This window comes from Caretta caretta, chromosome 23 (genome assembly GCF_965140235.1).
Source record: "Caretta caretta isolate rCarCar2 chromosome 23, rCarCar1.hap1, whole genome shotgun sequence".
NCBI classification, from domain to species: Eukaryota; Metazoa; Chordata; order Testudines; family Cheloniidae; genus Caretta; species Caretta caretta.
This window is the reverse complement of record NC_134228.1, coordinates 5,083,845-5,101,500: the sequence shown is the minus strand read 5'-3', so window position 1 is coordinate 5,101,500 and position 17,656 is coordinate 5,083,845. Positions and strand designations below refer to the sequence as shown.

Below are 17,656 nucleotides of genomic sequence, written 5' to 3'. Positions count from 1 at the left end.
GCTTTGGCTGGGCACTGGGACCAGGCCTGGCAGCGCCCCTGCATCTCAGTGTCTTGTAGCTGTCTGCAGTCCAGTGCCTGACATCGCTCTTGCTGGAGAGCTGCAATCAAACCCAGGTGGTCTCCAGGAGTCCATGTGGAAATGTGGGGCATGAACTCACCCCTACCTGGTACTGGTATGCATCTGATGAAGTGAGCTGTAACTCATGAAAGCTTATGCTCAAATAAATTGGTTAGTCTCTAAGGTGCCATAAGTACTCCTTTTCTTTTTGCGAATACAGACTAACACGGCTGTTACTCTGTCATCCCTACCTGGTACTGAAGAGGGGCAGAGCTGGCTGCATGCCTGCACTTAGAGTATGCATCCAGTCAAGATGAGCCCAGAGCAGAAAGCACAGACAGGCCAATCCAGCTGTGAAGCAATGCAGTGTAGGTAGCAACAGGATGAATTCATCCATGTGAACCTTAAGCAGACAAACTGCAAAGTAGAGTTACTCCTGTTCTATACAGGATTCATTAGAACAGCCTGATATACCAAATTAATTCACTTTTAAAAGCCTAGGTAGAGGCAAGGCACTTTAACATTAGCGTGTTTGTGTTAATCTTATGCAAGATCCCTGTTTAGGCAAGCCCCCACTCTCACAACCACTGGGAGCGTCTAGCCATTTTACAAAAGCACAGAGATCAAATGCTTCTAAGGTTGCAGAATCAGCACTGGGGATAGACCCCAGAAGTACTGACCTGAAGGCTTCAGACCTGACCTGCTTGCATGGCTTTCCACATTGCTTGCTAGCAGTGTGATGCCCAGTTAGAAAGAGAGCAGGAGACTGCAAAGTCCTCCGTGCTCAGTGATGTCCTTACGAGTTAGGGTAGGAGAGTGGGGGTGCACTCTGAGATGTACTCGCACTGCAGATGGCACCATGGAACCTCACATTTGTAAGGTCTCCCCTACCCCAGTGGACTCACTTTACAAGTATTACAGTAGCACAGAGGCCTCAACTGTCTTAGGGAGTCCCCACTGTGTTGCGAGCAGTACCTGTGTCAAGGTTCCTTCCCCACTCTGAACTCTAGGGTACAGATGTGGGGACCTGCATGAAAACCTGCTAAGCTTATTTTTACCAGCTTAGGTTAAAACTTCCCCAAGGTAGAAACTATTTTACCTTTTGCCCTTGGACTTTATTTCTGCCACCACCAAGCATCTAATGAACATATAGCAGGGAAAGAGCCCGCTTGGAAATGTCTTTCCCCCCCAAAATCCTCCCTAAACCCCACACCCCCTTTCCTGGGGAAGGCGTGATAAAAATCCTCACCAATTTGCACAGGTGAACACAGACCCAAACCCTTGGATCTTAAGAACAATGAAAAAGCAATCAGGTTCTTAAAGGAAGAATTTTAATTGAAGAAAAAACTAAAAGAATCACCTCTGTAAAATCAGGATGGTAAATACCTTACAGGGTAATCAGATTCAAAACAGAATCCCTCTAGGCAAAACCTTAAGTTACAAAAAGACAAAAAAACAGGAATCTACATTCCATTCAGCACATCTTATTTTATCAGACATTTAAACAAAACAATCTAACACATATCTAGCTAGCTTACTTACTAAGGTATGTCTACACTACAAAATTAGGTCGAATTTATAGAAGTCGGTTTTTTAGAAATCGGTTTTATATATTCGAGTGTGTGTGTCCCCACAGAAAATGCTCTAAGCGCATTAACTCGGCGGAGTGCTTCCACAGTACCGAGGCAAGCGTCGACTTCCGGAGTGTTGCACTGTGGATAGCTATCCCACAGTCTCCGCTGCCCATTGGAATTCTGGGTTGAGATCCCAATACCAGATGGGGCTAAAACATTGTCACGGGTGGTTCTGGGTACATATCGGCAGGCCCTCGTTCCCTCCCTCCCTCCGTGAAAGCAGCAGCAATCGTTTCACGCCTTTTTTCTTGAGTTACCTGTGCAGATGCCATACCACGGCAAGCATGGAGCCCGCTCAGGTAACTGTCACCGTATATCTCCTGGGTGCTCGCAGACGTGGTACTGCATTGCTACAAAGCAGCAGCAACCCATTGCCTTGTGGCAGCAGACGGTACAGTACGACTGGTAGCCGTCATTGTCACGTTCGAGGTACTCCTGGCCACATTGGCCAGGAGCGCCTGGGCAGACATGGGTGCAGGGACTATATTAGAAGTGACTTGACCAGGTCATTCTCTTTAGTCCTGCAGTCAGTCCTATTGAAACATCTTATGGTGAACAGGCAGGCGATACGGATTGCTAGCAGTCCTATTGTACCATCTTCTGCCGAGCAGCCATGAGATGTGGATGGCTTGCAGTCCTTCTGCACTGTCTGCTGCCAGCCAAAGATGTAAAAGATAGATGGAATGAATCAAAACAAGAAATAGACCAGCTTTGTTTTGTACGCATTTGCTTACCCCCACCTCCCCCGTCTAGGGGACTCCTTCCTCTAGGTCACACTGCAGTCACTCACAGAGAAGGTGCAGCGAGGTAAATCTAGCCATGTATCAATCAGAGGCCAGACCAACCTGCTTGTTCCAATAAGAACAATTACTTTGGTGCACCATTTCTTATTGGAACCCTCCGTGAAGTCCTGCCTGAAATACTCCTTAATGTAAAGCCACCCCCTTTGTTGATTTTAATTCCCTGTAATCCAAGTCGTCAGTCGCCCCTCCCTCCGTCAGAGCAACGGCAGACAATTGTTCCGTGCCTTTTTTCTGAGCGGACGCCATACCAAGGCAAGCATGGAGACCGCTCAGCTTACTTTGGCAATTAGGAGCACGTTAAACACCACACGCATTATCCAGCAGTATATGCAGCACCAGAACCTGGCAGAGCGATACTGGGAGAGGAGGTGACGTCAGCGCAGTCATGTGAGTTATCAGGACATGGACACATTTCTCTGAAAGCATGAGCCCTGCCAATGCGTGCATCATGGTGCTAATGGGGCAGGTTCATACGGTGGAACGCCAATTCTGGGCTCAGGAAACAAGCACAGACTGGTGGGACTGCATGGTGTTGCAGGTCTGGGATGATTCCCAGTGGCTGCAAAACTTTTGCATTCGTAAGGGCACTTTCATGGAACTTTGTGACTTGCTTTCCCCTGCCCTGAAGCGTATGAATACCAAGATGAGAGCAGCCCTCACAGTTGAGAAGTGAGTGGCGATAGCCCTGTGGAAGCTTGCAATACCAGACAGCTACCGGTCAGCTGGGAATCAATTTGGAGTAGGCAAATCTACTGTGGGGGCTGCTGTGATGCAAGTAGCCCACACAATCAAAGATCTGCTGATATCAAGGGTAGTGACCCTGGGAAACATGCAGGTCATAGTGGATGGCTTTGCTGCAATGGGATTCCCTAACTGTGGTGGGGCCATAGACGGAACCCATATCCCTATCTTGGCACCGGAGCACCAAGCCGGCGAGTATATAAACCACAAGGGGTACTTTTCGATAGTGCTGCAAGCACTGGTGGATCACAAGGGACGTTTCACCAACATCAACGTGGGATGGCCGGGAAAGGTACATGACGTTCACATCTCCAGGAACTCTGGTCTGTTTCAAAAGCTGCAGGAAGGGACTTTATTCCCAGACCAGAAAATAACTGTTGGGGATGTTGAAATGCCTAGTTATCCTTGGGGGCCCAGCCTACCCCTTAATGCCATGGCTCATGAAGCCATACACAGGCAGCCTGGACAGTAGTCAGGAGCTGTTCAACTGCAGGCTGGAAAAGTGCAGAATGGTGGTAGAATGTGTATTTGGATGTTTAAAGGTGCGCTGGCGCAGTTTACTGACTCGCTTAGACCTCAGCAAAACCAATATTCCCACTGTTATTACTGCTTGCTGTGTGCTACACAATATCTGTGAGAGTAATGGGGAGATGTTTATGGTGGGGTGGGAGGTTGAGGCAAATCACCTGGCTGCTGGTTACGCGCAGCCAGACACCAGGGTGGTTAGAAGAGCACAGGAGGGTGCGGTACGCATCAGAGAAGCTTTGAAAACCAGTTTCATGACTGGCCAGGCTACACTGTGAAAGTTCTGTTTCTCCTTGATGAAACCCCCCGCCCCTTGGTTCACTCTACTTCCCTGTAAGCTAACCACCCTTCCTTTGATCACTGCTTGCAGATGAATAAAGTCATTGTTGCTTCACATTCATGCATTCTTTATTCATTCATCACACAAATAGGGGGATGACTACCAAGGTAGCCCAGGAGGGGTGGTGGAGGAGGGAAGGAAAATGCCACACAGCACTTTAAAAGTTTACAACTTTAAAATTTATTGAATGCCAGCCTCCTGTTTTTGGGCAATCCTCTTTGGTGGAGTGGCTGGTTGGCCGGAGGCCCCCACACTGTGTTCTGGGGTGTCTGGGTGTGGAGGCTATGGAACTTGGGAAGGAGGGTGGTTGGTTACACAGGGGCTGTAGTGGCAGTCTGTGCTCCAGCTGCCTTTGCTGCAGCTCAACCATACACTGGAGCATACTGGTTTGGTCCTCCAGCAGCCTCAGCATTGAATCCTGCCTCCTCTCATCATGCTGCCACCACATTTGAGCTTCAGCCCTGTCATCAGCCCGCCACTTACTCTCTTCAGCCCGCCACCTCTCCTCCCGGTCATTTTGTGCTTTCCTGCAGTCTGACATTTCCCTCCATGCATTTGTCTGTGCTCTGTCAGTGTGGGAGGACAGCATGAGCTCAGAGAGCATTTCATCACAAGTGTTTTTTTGTTTTTTTTTTTCTTTCTAATCTTCACTAGCCTCTGGGAAGGAGAAGATCTTGTGATCATTGAAACATGCAGCTGGTGGAGAAAAAAGGGACAGTGGTATTTAAAAAAAGACCCATTTTATAAAACAGTGGCTACACTCTTTCAGGGTAAACCTTGCTGTTAACATTACATACATAGCCCATGTGCTTTCGTTACAAGGTTGCATTTTGCCTCACCCCACCGCGTGGCTACCCCCTCAACCCTCCCCATGGCTAACAGCAGGGAACATTTCTGTTCAGCCACAGGCAAACAGCCCAGCAGGAACAGGCACCTCTGAGTGTCCCCTGAAGAAAAGCACCCTATTTCAACCAGGTGACCATGAATGATCTCACTCTGAGGATAACAGAGATAAAGAACGGATGTTGTTTGAAGGCCAGCAAACATACACTGCAATGCTTTGTTGTACAATGATTCCTGAGTACGTGTTACTGGCCTGGAGTGGTAAAGTGTCCTACCATGGAGGATGCAATAAGGCTGCCCTCCCCAGAAACCTTGTGCAAAGGCTTTGGGAGTACATCCAGGAGAGCTGCGAATGCCAGAGCAAATTAATCCTTTCATATGCTTGCTTTTAAAGCATGTATAGTATTTTAAAAGGTACATTCACTGGAGGTCCCCTCTCCACCTGCCAGGTCCAGGAGGCAGCCTTGGGTGGGTTCAGGGGGTACTGGCTCCAGGTCCAAGGTGAGAAACAGTTCCTGGCTGTCGGGAAAACTGGTTTCTCCGCTTGCTTGCGAGCTATCTCATCATCTTCTTTGTCCCCAAAACCTGCTTCCGTGTTGCCTCCATCTCCATTGAAGGAGTCGAACAACACGGCTGGGGTAGTGGTGGCTGAACCCCCTAAAATGGCATGCAGCTCATCATAGAAGCAGCATGTTTGGGGCTCTGACCCGGAGCGGCCGTTCGCCTCTCTGGTTTTCTGGTAGGCTTGCCTCAGCTCCTTAAGTTTCACACAGCACTGCTTTGGGTCCCTGTTATGGCCTCTGTCCTTCATGCCTGGGAGATTTTGACAAAGGTTTTGGCATTTCGAAAACTGGAACGGAATTCTGATAGCACGGATTCCTCTCCCCATACAGCGATCAGATCCCGTACCTCCCGTTCAGTCCATGCTGGAGCTCTTTTGCGATTCTGGGACTCCATCATGGTCACCTGTGCTGATGAGCTCTGCATGGTCACCTGCAGCTTGCCACACTGGCCAAAGAGGAAATGAGATTCAAAAGTTCGCGGTTCTTTTCCTGTCTACCTGGCCAGTGCATCTGAGTTGAGAGTACTGTCCAGAGCAGTCACAATGGAGCACTCTGGGATAGCTCCCGGAAGCCAATATTGTCGAATTGTGTCCACAGTACCCCAAATTTGACCTGGCAAGGCCGATTTAAGCGCTAATCCACTTGTCGGGGTGGAGTAAGGAAATAGATTTTAAGAGCCCTTTAAGTCAAAATAAAGGGCTTCATCGTGTGGATGGGTGCAGGTTTACATCGATTTAACACTGCTAAATTCGATCTAAAGTCCTAGTGTAGACCAGGGCTAAGACTCCATTCCTTTTCTGTTCCTGGCAAAAGCATCACACAGAAACAGAGAACCTTTGTTTCTCCCCCCCAGCTTTGAAAGTATCTTGTCTCCTCATTGGTCATGTGCCAGTGAGGTTATCCTACTTCTTAACCCTTTACAGGTGAAAGGGTTTTTCCTCTGGCCAGGAGAGATTTTAAAAGGTGTTTACCCTTCTTTATATTTATGACAACCTGCATCTAGCAAGAAGGAAAACTGAGGCACAGCAGGAGGGAGGAGTGACTTGCCCAAAGTCACCCAGGAAGTCAGTGGCAGAGAGGAGAATTGAACCCTTGAGTCCTGATACCCAAAGCTGCACCTCAGCCACACAGCACAGAGCTTTTCTCCCCTGGGCAACATAACACTAACTGCTACTGCCAGAGATTTTACATGATATCAGGGACAGGGGATTTCCCATGGAAGAGCCAGCAGGCCCTTTCACAATTCCCAAGGCTGAAGGCAGACCTGAATGATCTGTGCCTCCAATGCAGAGGTACTCTGCTCTGCATTCACATCACAGTCCAAACCCAGCTTCCCCCAGCCTGCATGAACAAGCTTGGCTGAGACACTCCATTACAGGCCAGCATATCCATTTGGGGCAGCAGGGAGATGCCTGCATCCTCTCCACCAGCAGCCGGCCCTAAACCACCAATCCAAACAGCAGTCACATGGGGCCGCCACAATCAAACCCCAGTGATTGCCACATTCCAACACAGGACTGGCACTAAAGGGAGAGACTGCATTTTGCCGACAAGAGAACTATCCTGATCCAAAGCAAACATGACAAGCCCAGCTCAGCCTTAGCTGGGAGGGGTGTGTGTAGGGGACTGTATATCCCACCCCACATTGGAAGGGGCTTACCCACTGCAGAAGTAAAGGGAGTATTCAGGCAGGCTCTGGAAGGGGGAAGTATATGGCTGCCATGTTTGTGATTCTCTTAAGGACACAACACCCCATCCTCAAGTTACCCAAGGATAGGAGCCAGCTTTTCTCTCAAAGTGCAGCCAGTAAGTACCAAAAGCAACAAAGCTCTGCAGACTCAGCTGTCATGTGCTTCCAGCTAATCCTGCACAACAGGGCTAGTGTAAGCCTTCCTGCCCCATTCCCAGAGTGCTGCCACGGACTGCATTAGGTGTCTGGTTCCCAGTCACCCTCCTTTATGCGGCTCCCAGTCTCAGAGCCCAGCATAAGGGGAAGTGTGATCACCAGGACTGTGAAGTGTTCTGCACATGTACAGAGCTCTACTCTAGCGCTGTGGTCTCCCACAGCAGCTTCCATCCTCCCCATGGGATTGAGACAGGCAGGAAAGGCACATTCATGACAGAGCTCTGTTCTTCACTGATTGACCATCTGAATTCATACCCTGGATTCACAGCAATCATTCCCATCTGCAAAGAGTCAAACCCCCTCTACGTAGACACCAATTGAACTGGTGTTTGAGCAGCCTGAACTGGTCCCATCCACCACAAAATAGGACTGGTTTATGCTAGCTGGAAAGGACTACAGAGGGAAAACTCATAGGGCCCAAATCTGTTGCTTCTGTGATCAGCATGGTGGCATGTCACTATATGCACTGATGTAACTGTGCAAGATCCCACAAGCAAGTGAATCAGGCCCCACATGTCTGAAGTGGTTCTGTTTTTTCCATTCAAACCAAGGAGTGGCTTTCCAGCCTATTCTCTTCCCCTTATAGCCTCTGTAGGCCCAACCCCAATCCCACCACCTGCAGCCAAAGTCCATATTTTACCAGACTTCTCAACTTGGCCAAGTCACTCAGCATCCCTGTGCCTTTGTTTTGCATCTGTACAATGGAGTTAATAGCCCTGCCCTGCCCCCCAAGAGGAGGGGAAGATATTGACAACTGAGCACCCATGCTCTAACATAAGCCAAAAAGATTGGATCAGCCCCTGCTCCAGCTCTAGGTAGGTCTCCTAGCTCTGATGTTGGTGTGAGAATTATCACACCAATGGAGTCCAGCTGGCTTTTACAATTAAGCAGCAGTGTAGAGCAGCCCTTAAGTCTAGGTAACTCATGTTGCTATGGGGCTGAAAAAGACACCCTCCCTGAGCATCGTAAGTTACATCTACCTAAGTGTTTTCCACACCAGCGCTACATCTCCTACCAACATAGCTTCCGCCTCTCGCGGCGGCGGAGTAATTATGCCGACGGGAGAGGATGTGCTTCAGCTGCATGGGTGCAGCTGCGCTGTTGTAGCACTCCAGTGTGGACTTGCCCTTAGGCTCAGGAAGGCAGTAGATCCACAAACATGCCAGAGCACCACAGGCCAGCATCTCCTCCTCACATCCCCCAGGATCAATAAGCCAAGGTTTCCTTCTGTTTCCACCCAAGTTGTTAGGAAGGCTGCTCTGAGCACAAGCCAGTCTGTGCAGCAGATTCAGGTGAGTGCTGGTTAGAGACAGTGAACAGAGGAGATCGCTGGCATCTGATGGAGAAAATTTAACTGGTTAAGATGGATCCTACACATTTCTGAAACCTCTAGTCCCCTGGCAGAAATAATGGGAGCAATCCCCTTGCTCCAGACAAGCAGAAGCCCAGCAGGAACATGTCTCTGGCTCTCCCAGGGTGTTGCCTATGTCAGAGCTTCCAGAGGCAGGGATAAGGTCTTTGATCTTTTATAAACAAGCGCACACTGATGCTTAGATACATCACACATCTCGGTGCAGGAAGCCTGGCAAGTAGGGACAGAATTGAACATCCTCAAGCTTCTCTGATTTAATCTCTCAAAATAAAGTGCTATCTTGCCAGCTCCAGAGACTGGAGAGCTACTTCTCTCCCCAGGGCAGGTATAGCACAGGCAAAGGCAGGAGGACCATGCACCCAGGCATGCCTCAGCCAGCAGCACTAATTGTGTTGCAATACCTATAGTATACAGCAGTGCTTATCAATCGATCTCAATGCACTTTACAAAGGAGGTCTGTACCATTCACCCCTATTTTATAGAGGGGGAAACTGAGGCACAGAGAGGAAGTGGCTTGGGCAAGGTAATCCAGCAAGCCAATGAGAGAGTGAACAGAACACAGCTCTGCAGAGCACCAGTGCAGTGCTCTAACGACTAGGCAACATTGCCAGAGTGGAGGACCCTTCTGGGAGGCAGCTGCTCACTCGCACTCCCCCCTCTTCTGATCAGGATAGCAGAGCCTAGAGGCAAGGAGAATGCAAACACACTGTAGGGAATCACCCATTTTCCTGGGAGCAAGGGCAAGGAAGCAGTTTATTCAGATGTGCCCAGATACCCTTGGATGGGCATTTTGACCTGTTCAGTTTTGACTGTGTACACAGTTCTCCTTTCAAAGAGGCTTCAGCACAGCTTCCAATGGGGGAGGGAAAGTGCTGAACTAGGGGTCATGAACAGAACTAATAATGCCAGCAGTAATTGTTGGCTAGAGATACCTGCCTGCTAGAACTGAGCTAAGACCACACTTATTTCATACAGGCCGCTGAGCTGCCATAAGAGGGCAAACGGATGTTCAACCCATGTCAGATTCAAACCAAAGATTCCAGATCCTGACTGCCGCTGGTTGTTCTAACCCCTCTGGATAAACATGTTTACGATGTCACTGGAGCATGCTAAACCCTCCCTAGTGCCAAGACACATGGAGCAAAGCCCTGGTTAAAAAACAGGATCACTGAAGATTAGTGAAGTGCCAGGAAATTCCAGTGTAAAGCCAATGACGCTGTCCTCAATTCCCCCTTGCTGCGAAAGGATGAGACGGCGCCTATTAACGACAAAAGATCTGCCTTAAGTCTAGCGCTGCAGTTTTTAGATGCAGCCTTATCTGAGATATCTTTTTCACTTCCAAGTGATGTCTCAAGTGAGCAGCAGTCTTGCATGAGCAGAACCTCTGACATCTAAGTGTCACCTGGGTGGCAGCACAGACTTCGATAGTTAAAGGGACCCAGTCCCTTCACCAATCACACTGGCTCAAATCCCACCCCTCCACCATTCTACTCTTGCTACAGACACCAAAGATCGCTATTGTTAGAACAAGTTTTGCCTCTTTTGGAGGTCTCATTCCTCTCTGAAGTTTCACTGTTGCACCCGTGAGCTATTCCCAGCTGTATGCGAATCAGACAAATCTCTTTAAAGATTGTAATGCCCAAAAATTGGCTGGGAGGGAAGAGCAGTGAAAAGAGATTCAGGACAGTTACAGGACTCAAAATGACCTTTCTAAACTTATTTAACTTGGTCTAATCAATTTAAACGCTCCTTTTGACCTGGGTCCTGTGGACAACTAGGCACATGAGCCAGCCACTTCAGGAAAAGTGGTCCACTGGTTACAACATGAAAGCTGGCACTCCAAGTCCCGGCCTAATTCCCTGCTCCACCACAGACTTCCTGTGTCACCTCAGACAAGTCACTTAGCCTCTCTGTGCTTCATTCTCTCTTTCCCTCCCCCCCCCCCCCCCCCCAATCTATATAGTGTGGATAATAACCCTGCCCTACAGGGAGATTCTGGGGATAACTACATTAGACCATGAAGCACTTTGAGAGCTGATGAGAAGTGCTAAGTAAGGAATTGTCAGTTCATGCAGAGTGCACAGGTCCTTCATTGTGACAGAGCACAGTGGCTAAATGGGACTGTTAGGTTCTGCCACGTAGGTCTGTATTTGTTTTGGGAAACCGATTTAATGATGGCTTTTTTAAAAGACAAATCCGCCATATGTCTCTTATGACAAACTACAGAGTAGATTCCAGCTGCTGCAGAATGCACATTGTAATCACAGCCAGCCACTCCAAAACCATTTACAACCATGCTTGAAGAGTTTGGACAGTTACAGCAGTTTATATTAGTTTAAGCTACAATCCCACAGCAGCCTCTGGGACCTGCCTAGTGTCAGCCAGCTGCAGTATTCATTTACACACAACCTAAAAAAAAAAAAATAGACCAATGCAGATTTGACCTGAGAGACAGAGCAAGACAGCAGCAGAGCCGGGAACAAAATCCAGGAGCCCAACATCTACTCACCTCCAAATCTGGCAGTAAGTTTAGGAGAGAATGCACACAAACCCCATTAAGCATCAGAGACGATCCCTTTCTCTAGGCTGTGTGTGGTTTTCATCTCAGCATTTGTTTTGCCCAGAGGTTTTGGTTTAAGGTAGTCTGCTTTGGCCCAAGTAGAATAGGTACTATCCTGGGCAAGGAGGTAAGTGTCCCTGACAAGTAGCAACTGGGTAAAGCAGAGAGAGCATTTGAAATAAGGGTGTGTCTACACAGCCTAGCTATCACCAAATAAGCTATTCTGGAACAGCTGTGTGGACGCTATTCCAGAATAGTTACTCTGCTTTCTTGTCCCTGCAGATGGGGGAGTGGGCACCGAGATCTAGTTTGTACTCTACTTTGCCACTAGAGAAGGCCTGAAGCAGAAAACCCAGCTGGGCTCTTTAGATTCTCCTTAGCATGTTCATCATCTTTTGGCTTTTTAAAAGCCATGTTGTTTAATCTGGAATCAGCAAGTTTAAGATGGGCCACACCACCAATTAGTCATTTTTCTGCTGAACACTTCACTGGAAAGGCTCCAAACGGGGGTGTCTTAGAGGAGACTGGCTAACTAGAGCTAATGATCAGAGTGGCCCCTCTGGCCTGACCAACTGGCCAATATCCAGGGCCCAGCAAGGTCATTTCTATTCAGAAGAGAAATAGAGGAGTCAGTGTTCTTGGTGTTACCTTGTTTATTCAAAAACATCCACAGGGTCATGTTTCCCAGGAGGCAGTTTCTTTGCTCCAAAATTCCTAAGCCTGCCATTCCAGCACGCTCTACGCCCAAGAAGCTTCCTCTGAGGGTCATGCTCACAATTCCTTGTCCTGGCTCGCTGCATCCAACACCAACTTCCAGCTCCTTCGTTGGCAACTCAGTCCACTCAGCTTTACTCTGACCTACTATGCATCCTAGTGGTAGTCCCCCATTGTCTGCAGCTGTTTTTACTACACAGAGGGGCTTAATTGCTTCCAAGTCTGAGTCTTCATGGACAAAAAGTGCATTTTTACCATGAGCTAAACACCCATGTTATCTATCCGGCTATACAATCCTGGTGGTGACAAGACCCTGTCATTTTACTACAAGGTAAACTAAGTGAGGTCAACCATACGCAAAGGGAAGAGATTGTAATGAGGTAGCTGGGTGAGGTCTGTACAAACAGCTTTCCTGCTGTAAACAAAATAAAGACCTACCCACTTTTTTTGGGGAGGGGGTGGGGAGGGGAAAGGATAGTGAAGATGTAGTTCAAGGATTTGTCTATACACAGTTATTCAGGGATAGCTATTGAGCTTTGAATTCACAACATACTTGAATCTGAATTAACTTTTAAATGCAGACATGCTCCAGGAGTACCTGGCAAACCCACAGACTATAACAAGGGTTGTGATAGTCTTTGGATCCCAGCCACACCTGCTGGCACCCAGGAGCACCTTTCAACGTAATAGCAATAGAGGTTATAATTTTGCCTATTTGAACTTAGACAAAAGGCAATAATACTTATGGGCAATAGGCAGTTAGAGATTTCTCCTCTTTTGTAAGAGACATTTGCCTCCCTGACCCAGACAAAGCCAAGCAACTCAAGCATTGGCTGCCCTTAACTCTCCCTTGAGAAAGGCAAGGAAACAAACCAGTTCACAAAAAAAAAAAACACATGCAACAACGCCACCAGGAAGAGAACACTTCGGCTGCTATTTCTTATTTTAGAACATAGTCTTCCCTATTTTGTATGGGTTAATTAACCCTCTTACCTTTCCACCCTACTATTCTAGTGGTGCTCCCCAAAGACCACTGACTTCTTGTGCTGCCCTTGGGCTAAAGATAAAGCTACACAGGTGCTCCTAGGAGGTAAAGACACCCAAAGAACTATTTTTAGCCTTTTTTCTAGACTTGAGGCAGACAGCTTCATTTTAGCAGTTAACCCTTGACAGTTCAAAGCTCTGCTTTACCATCCCCCAACCCAGCCTCCACATGGCTAGGCTGGAATGCCTGCCCAGAGCAGTGGTTTCAGTCTCAACCCCACCCCATGCAGCACTTCTTTGCCTGGCAGCAGGCTCAACATACAGTCAACATTGCATCAGACAGACAGGGCTCCACCTACAACGAGGGTGACAAGATGTCTCAATTTTATAGGGACACTCCCGATTTTGGGTCTCTTCTTATATAGGCTCCTATTACCTCCCACCCTCATATCAATTTTTCCACATTTGCTCTCTGGTCACCCTACCTATATCACACTCCCCCCTGCCACTTCCTAAAGACATAGGGTGATCAGATAGCAAGTGTGAAAAATCAGGACAGGGGCAGGGGTAATAGGAGCCTATATAAGAAAAAGCCCCCCAAAATCAGGACTGTCCTTATAAGATCTGGACATCTGGTCACTGTACAAAGACAGGATCAGTAGTGACCCCCCCCCGGCACCTAATTTGGTCCCTAAAGAAAACAGGGCATCTAATGCAAGCTAGATTTTCATTCCCCTGAAGTGAGGGAGTTTCAGCACAAGACACTGGCTTACATGGAAGCTAACCACTGGCAGAGCACTATGTTGGAACCCTTGGGCAAGAGATGGCTGTTCAGAGCTAGGTTGCTAGCCCCAAGCCACATAAAAAGCCCATAAAAAAACCCTAAAGACTGGAATTTGTTTCCTGCACAACTATTCAAATGTCAGTTCTGGTGACTCATTTCAGATGATTCATGCATAAGATGTTGAGATTTTACCAGGAACAGGGGAAATGCTGACAGGCTGTTCCAACGAAAGGAGGAGATTCAGGCTGTTCGGGACACAGCAGCACCTCAGCCAAGGAGTCAACAGAACAGAGGGCAGTTCGAAGCAGGTGTCCAAAACACAGCTAAGGAGTTCTCCGGCCAATAGGCATCACCCTCTTAAGTGTGGTGCTAGGACGCAAGTCATCTATGCAGGGATTTTGGGGGTTAGCTGACAGAAAACTCCTGCAACAAGAAATTTCTGTTCATCCATCAAAACAGGAACAGGGACACAAACAGGGCATCAGATTTAAGCATGTAAATAGACACAAATGAAGTACGGGAGCTTGCTGCTATCGTGAAACTTGGGTGTCTCTGCAGTGCAGTGATCAAAGATACTGCGCTGGCCAAGACAGACATCAGCTCTCAGACACAGAGCAGCCTGTTGTCACAACAGGCTCTCTCCATCAGCTACAAGCCCAACTCCTTCACCCTCTGTGTCCAAATGCCAGTCCAGGCTAGCAGCTCAACCAATCCCAGCTCCCACCAGGCAGACTCACAATGTCACCAGCACAACGTGGTCCTCAACCCCAGATCACAATTGATGAACACAAAGGCTCTGTGAACAGATTGGTTTGAAATCTGGGGTTATCTGTCCTCCCACAAGTCAGCTCCAGGGGGCATGAAGCTAGTATGAAAGTTGCTATAAGAGGCTGGTCTTTGTGGTTCTAATCCCCTCTCTGCCACAGTCTGCATGACTGTGGGCAAGTCACAACACACGTATAATGCCTACCTCACATCCCTGCTCCACCCAGACTGGGATCTAGTTATTTATATAATTCAGAAACAAAGAACGTTTGATGGTTCAGGAGCTCAGTCAGCTTTGCCTGTGCTGGCTCTGGCCTTGGAGTAGGCTAAGGCTATACTCATTCAGCAGCAAGTTACAGGTTCTGTGACAATTCTCTTCCTTATGGGCTGCATGCCACCTCTCTAGTCCCCATCTACCAAGGAGAGACACCAGAATTCAATTGCCAGTCACTGTGACTCAGCAGTTGCCTGGAACAGAGCAGATTCAAGGGGATATTCCATCAAAAATAGACTCCACCTACTAAGCTTTTTGTTAAAAAAGCCCTGCACTTTACCCTAGGAGAGAGACTGAGAGATGCCATCAGGTTCCATAACATGATGCGGTCTCCTTCCCTTTCTCAGGGTGGCAGGCTGCTATGTAGCAGTATGCAATCAGATCGGAAATATCTACGGCAAATGGACCATATTTACTGTAAATAGTAAAGCCTGAAAAAAGTAAAACCTCAGTAGAGTGTCAGCATCTGGCACTGCCCAGAGGGATCTCTCCCTTTTATACTTTGGGAACACTTGTATAGCTTGACATGCCAACTAAGCATTAATGAATTAACAGCCTAGAGGCCAGGCTGCCTCTGCATATACACATCACGAGGAAGGGGTGGTCTAACGGACATGTAACGTTTATGTCTGACACAGGAAATTAAATGCGTAGGCCCTGTGGGGTCAGAAGTGTTGGACTACCACATTCCTCTGGTCTCCTGTTGGATCTCCCACCATTCTGGACATACTTCAAGCCATGAAGTGCCAATCAGGTCTTTACAAGCTTTCCATAGGATCCTGTTTGCTGGACTCAATTAGCAAAAAGACACTTTCCACAGCAAGCATTTAACATGCCTTCAGCGGGGGGGGGGGGGGGGGGGGGGATCCAAGTTCCATGCCCAGCTCTGCCATAAACTCACTTGGTGACTTGCCCAAGATACCGACACTGTATCCCGCTTTCCCCAACCGTACTGGGAAAGGAGGCTGGGAGACTAAGTCATTCTCGGGATCTCTGGATGTGGGGAGTGCTGTGCAGGTGGCAAATCACATTTTCATCCAACATTTCTTGCTTATCTTTCATCCCAGCATGTTACAAACTCTCAACCAACCAGACACTCAAGGGACCCACAGAGCTTTAGTTACCAGTGGACAAGAGTCTGAAGGTAGAACAAGATTAGTAGAAAGCCTTTGAGGTTACTTCAGAGAGGCAGTTTAAGACAGCTGCCTTAGAGCAGATTCTACCATGTATATCTAGGGCAGTACCTAACATGGGGCTTTAATGTGGGGGAAGGGAAGAGGCCGGGACAACACTGCATACAACTCAGGAACCTGTTCAGAAAAGAGTAAGAAGCTAAGTGGATGGACCCAGCCACAGTAGTGATGCCAGGGAGACCAGATATTACACCAAATGGAGACACAACACAGCCAGTACAGAGGGGTCACTACGGGATCACTTTTTATCTCCCCAAACCAGCCATCAACCAGAATAGGATAAAAGGGGATGAGCACGATTCCCCACTCCACCACCTGCAACCAGAGCCCCCAGCTGTCCTATCCAGGCCTTGGAGCAGCCACCATCACGGCGCTAGGAGGGGAGGAAGCCCCCCCCGCCCCAAGTCCACCTGAAGGGCGACCCACGCGAAGGAGAGGACCTGCAGCCTCCCAGGTACGGAGCTGGAGCCGGGATGGAATCAGCAAGGCCAGCCGGAACTTGGGTCTCCCCTAGATCCGGGTGAGAGACGGGAACGACACGTGTCCGTTTCCCCTTCACTGCCGGATCAAGTCCTGCCTCAGACGCGGGCCTCAACACGCTCCCCAGGCCCCCCCACACACGCTCCAGAGGATGGGGAAACTGCAACCCCGCTTCCCCCGCCATGCATCCGCCCCAGGGGACACGTGGCTCCCCCCCTGGCTTCTGCCCCCTCCCCAGCGCCTCACCTGATGAGATCCAGGAAGGAGTCCGCCACCTCCTTGGCCTCCGGCACGGCTCCGTCCCCCTCGCCCTCTAGGCTGGGCGGCGCGGCCCCCTGGCCGGGCCGGATGATGAAGGCCAGGCTGACCCCGACGGCCGAGGCCAGCAGCGTGGTGAGCAGGAAGAAGAGCATGGCCCAGCCGCCCAGGCGGCCCAGGGCGGCGGGGTCCAGGCTGGCGGCGCCGGAGACCAGGCTGCAGACCACCAGCGGCAGGATGATCATCTTCAGCAGGCGCAGCAGCAGCTCGCCGGGGAAGGAGAAGGCGAGGATCCCGGCGCGGCTCAGCCCGCCCGGCACCTGCCGCACGCCGAGCCCCACCGCCACCCCGGCCAGCACCCCGGCCACGGTCAGCAGCACCAGCAGGTTGGCGCGCAGGCAGCCCCGCACGCGGGCTGCCTTGGACGGGGAGCCCGGCGCGGGGCCGAGAGCGCCGTGGCCGGCGTCCCGCGGGCCGATCTCCCCGTTGGAGGCGCCCTTCTCCCCGGCGCCCTGGAGGCGGACGCGGTCCCTACACGCGGCCATGGCCCCCCACGGAGCGTCGGGTCCCGATGGGCGGGCGCGTGGAGGAGCCCAGGGACGGCGCGAGCTGCCGGCGTGCGAGAGGAGAGAGGCATGGAGGCAGCGCTTTTGCTGGGCGGCGAGGGGGCGGGGCCCGGGCGGCGAGGGGGCGGGGCCCGGGCGGCGATTGGCGGAGGCGGTCTGAGGGTCAGGCGATGAGGGCGGGCGACTGAGAGGCGGGGCGGGGCCAGAGGTTGGCGCGGACAGGGACTGGGCAACATGAGCGGGGCTCAGTCCGAAGTGAGGGAGGGCGGGGCAGGGAGAATGGGCGGGAAG

At 49.9% G+C, this 17,656-nt stretch overlaps 1 protein-coding gene across 1 annotated transcript in view; it reads right to left on the bottom strand.

Moving 5' to 3' along the window:
- The window catches only part of SLC1A5 (solute carrier family 1 member 5), a 34,323-nt gene extending 16,886 nt beyond the window's left edge, over positions 1-17,437 (bottom strand). The window contains exon 1 of the mRNA XM_048833517.2: positions 16,788-17,437. Coding sequence (XP_048689474.1) covers positions 16,788-17,344 — 557 coding nt within the window. The 5' untranslated portion in view covers positions 17,345-17,437. The remainder of the gene's footprint in view (positions 1-16,787) is intronic.
- Between the last annotated feature and the right edge of the window lie 219 nt (positions 17,438-17,656).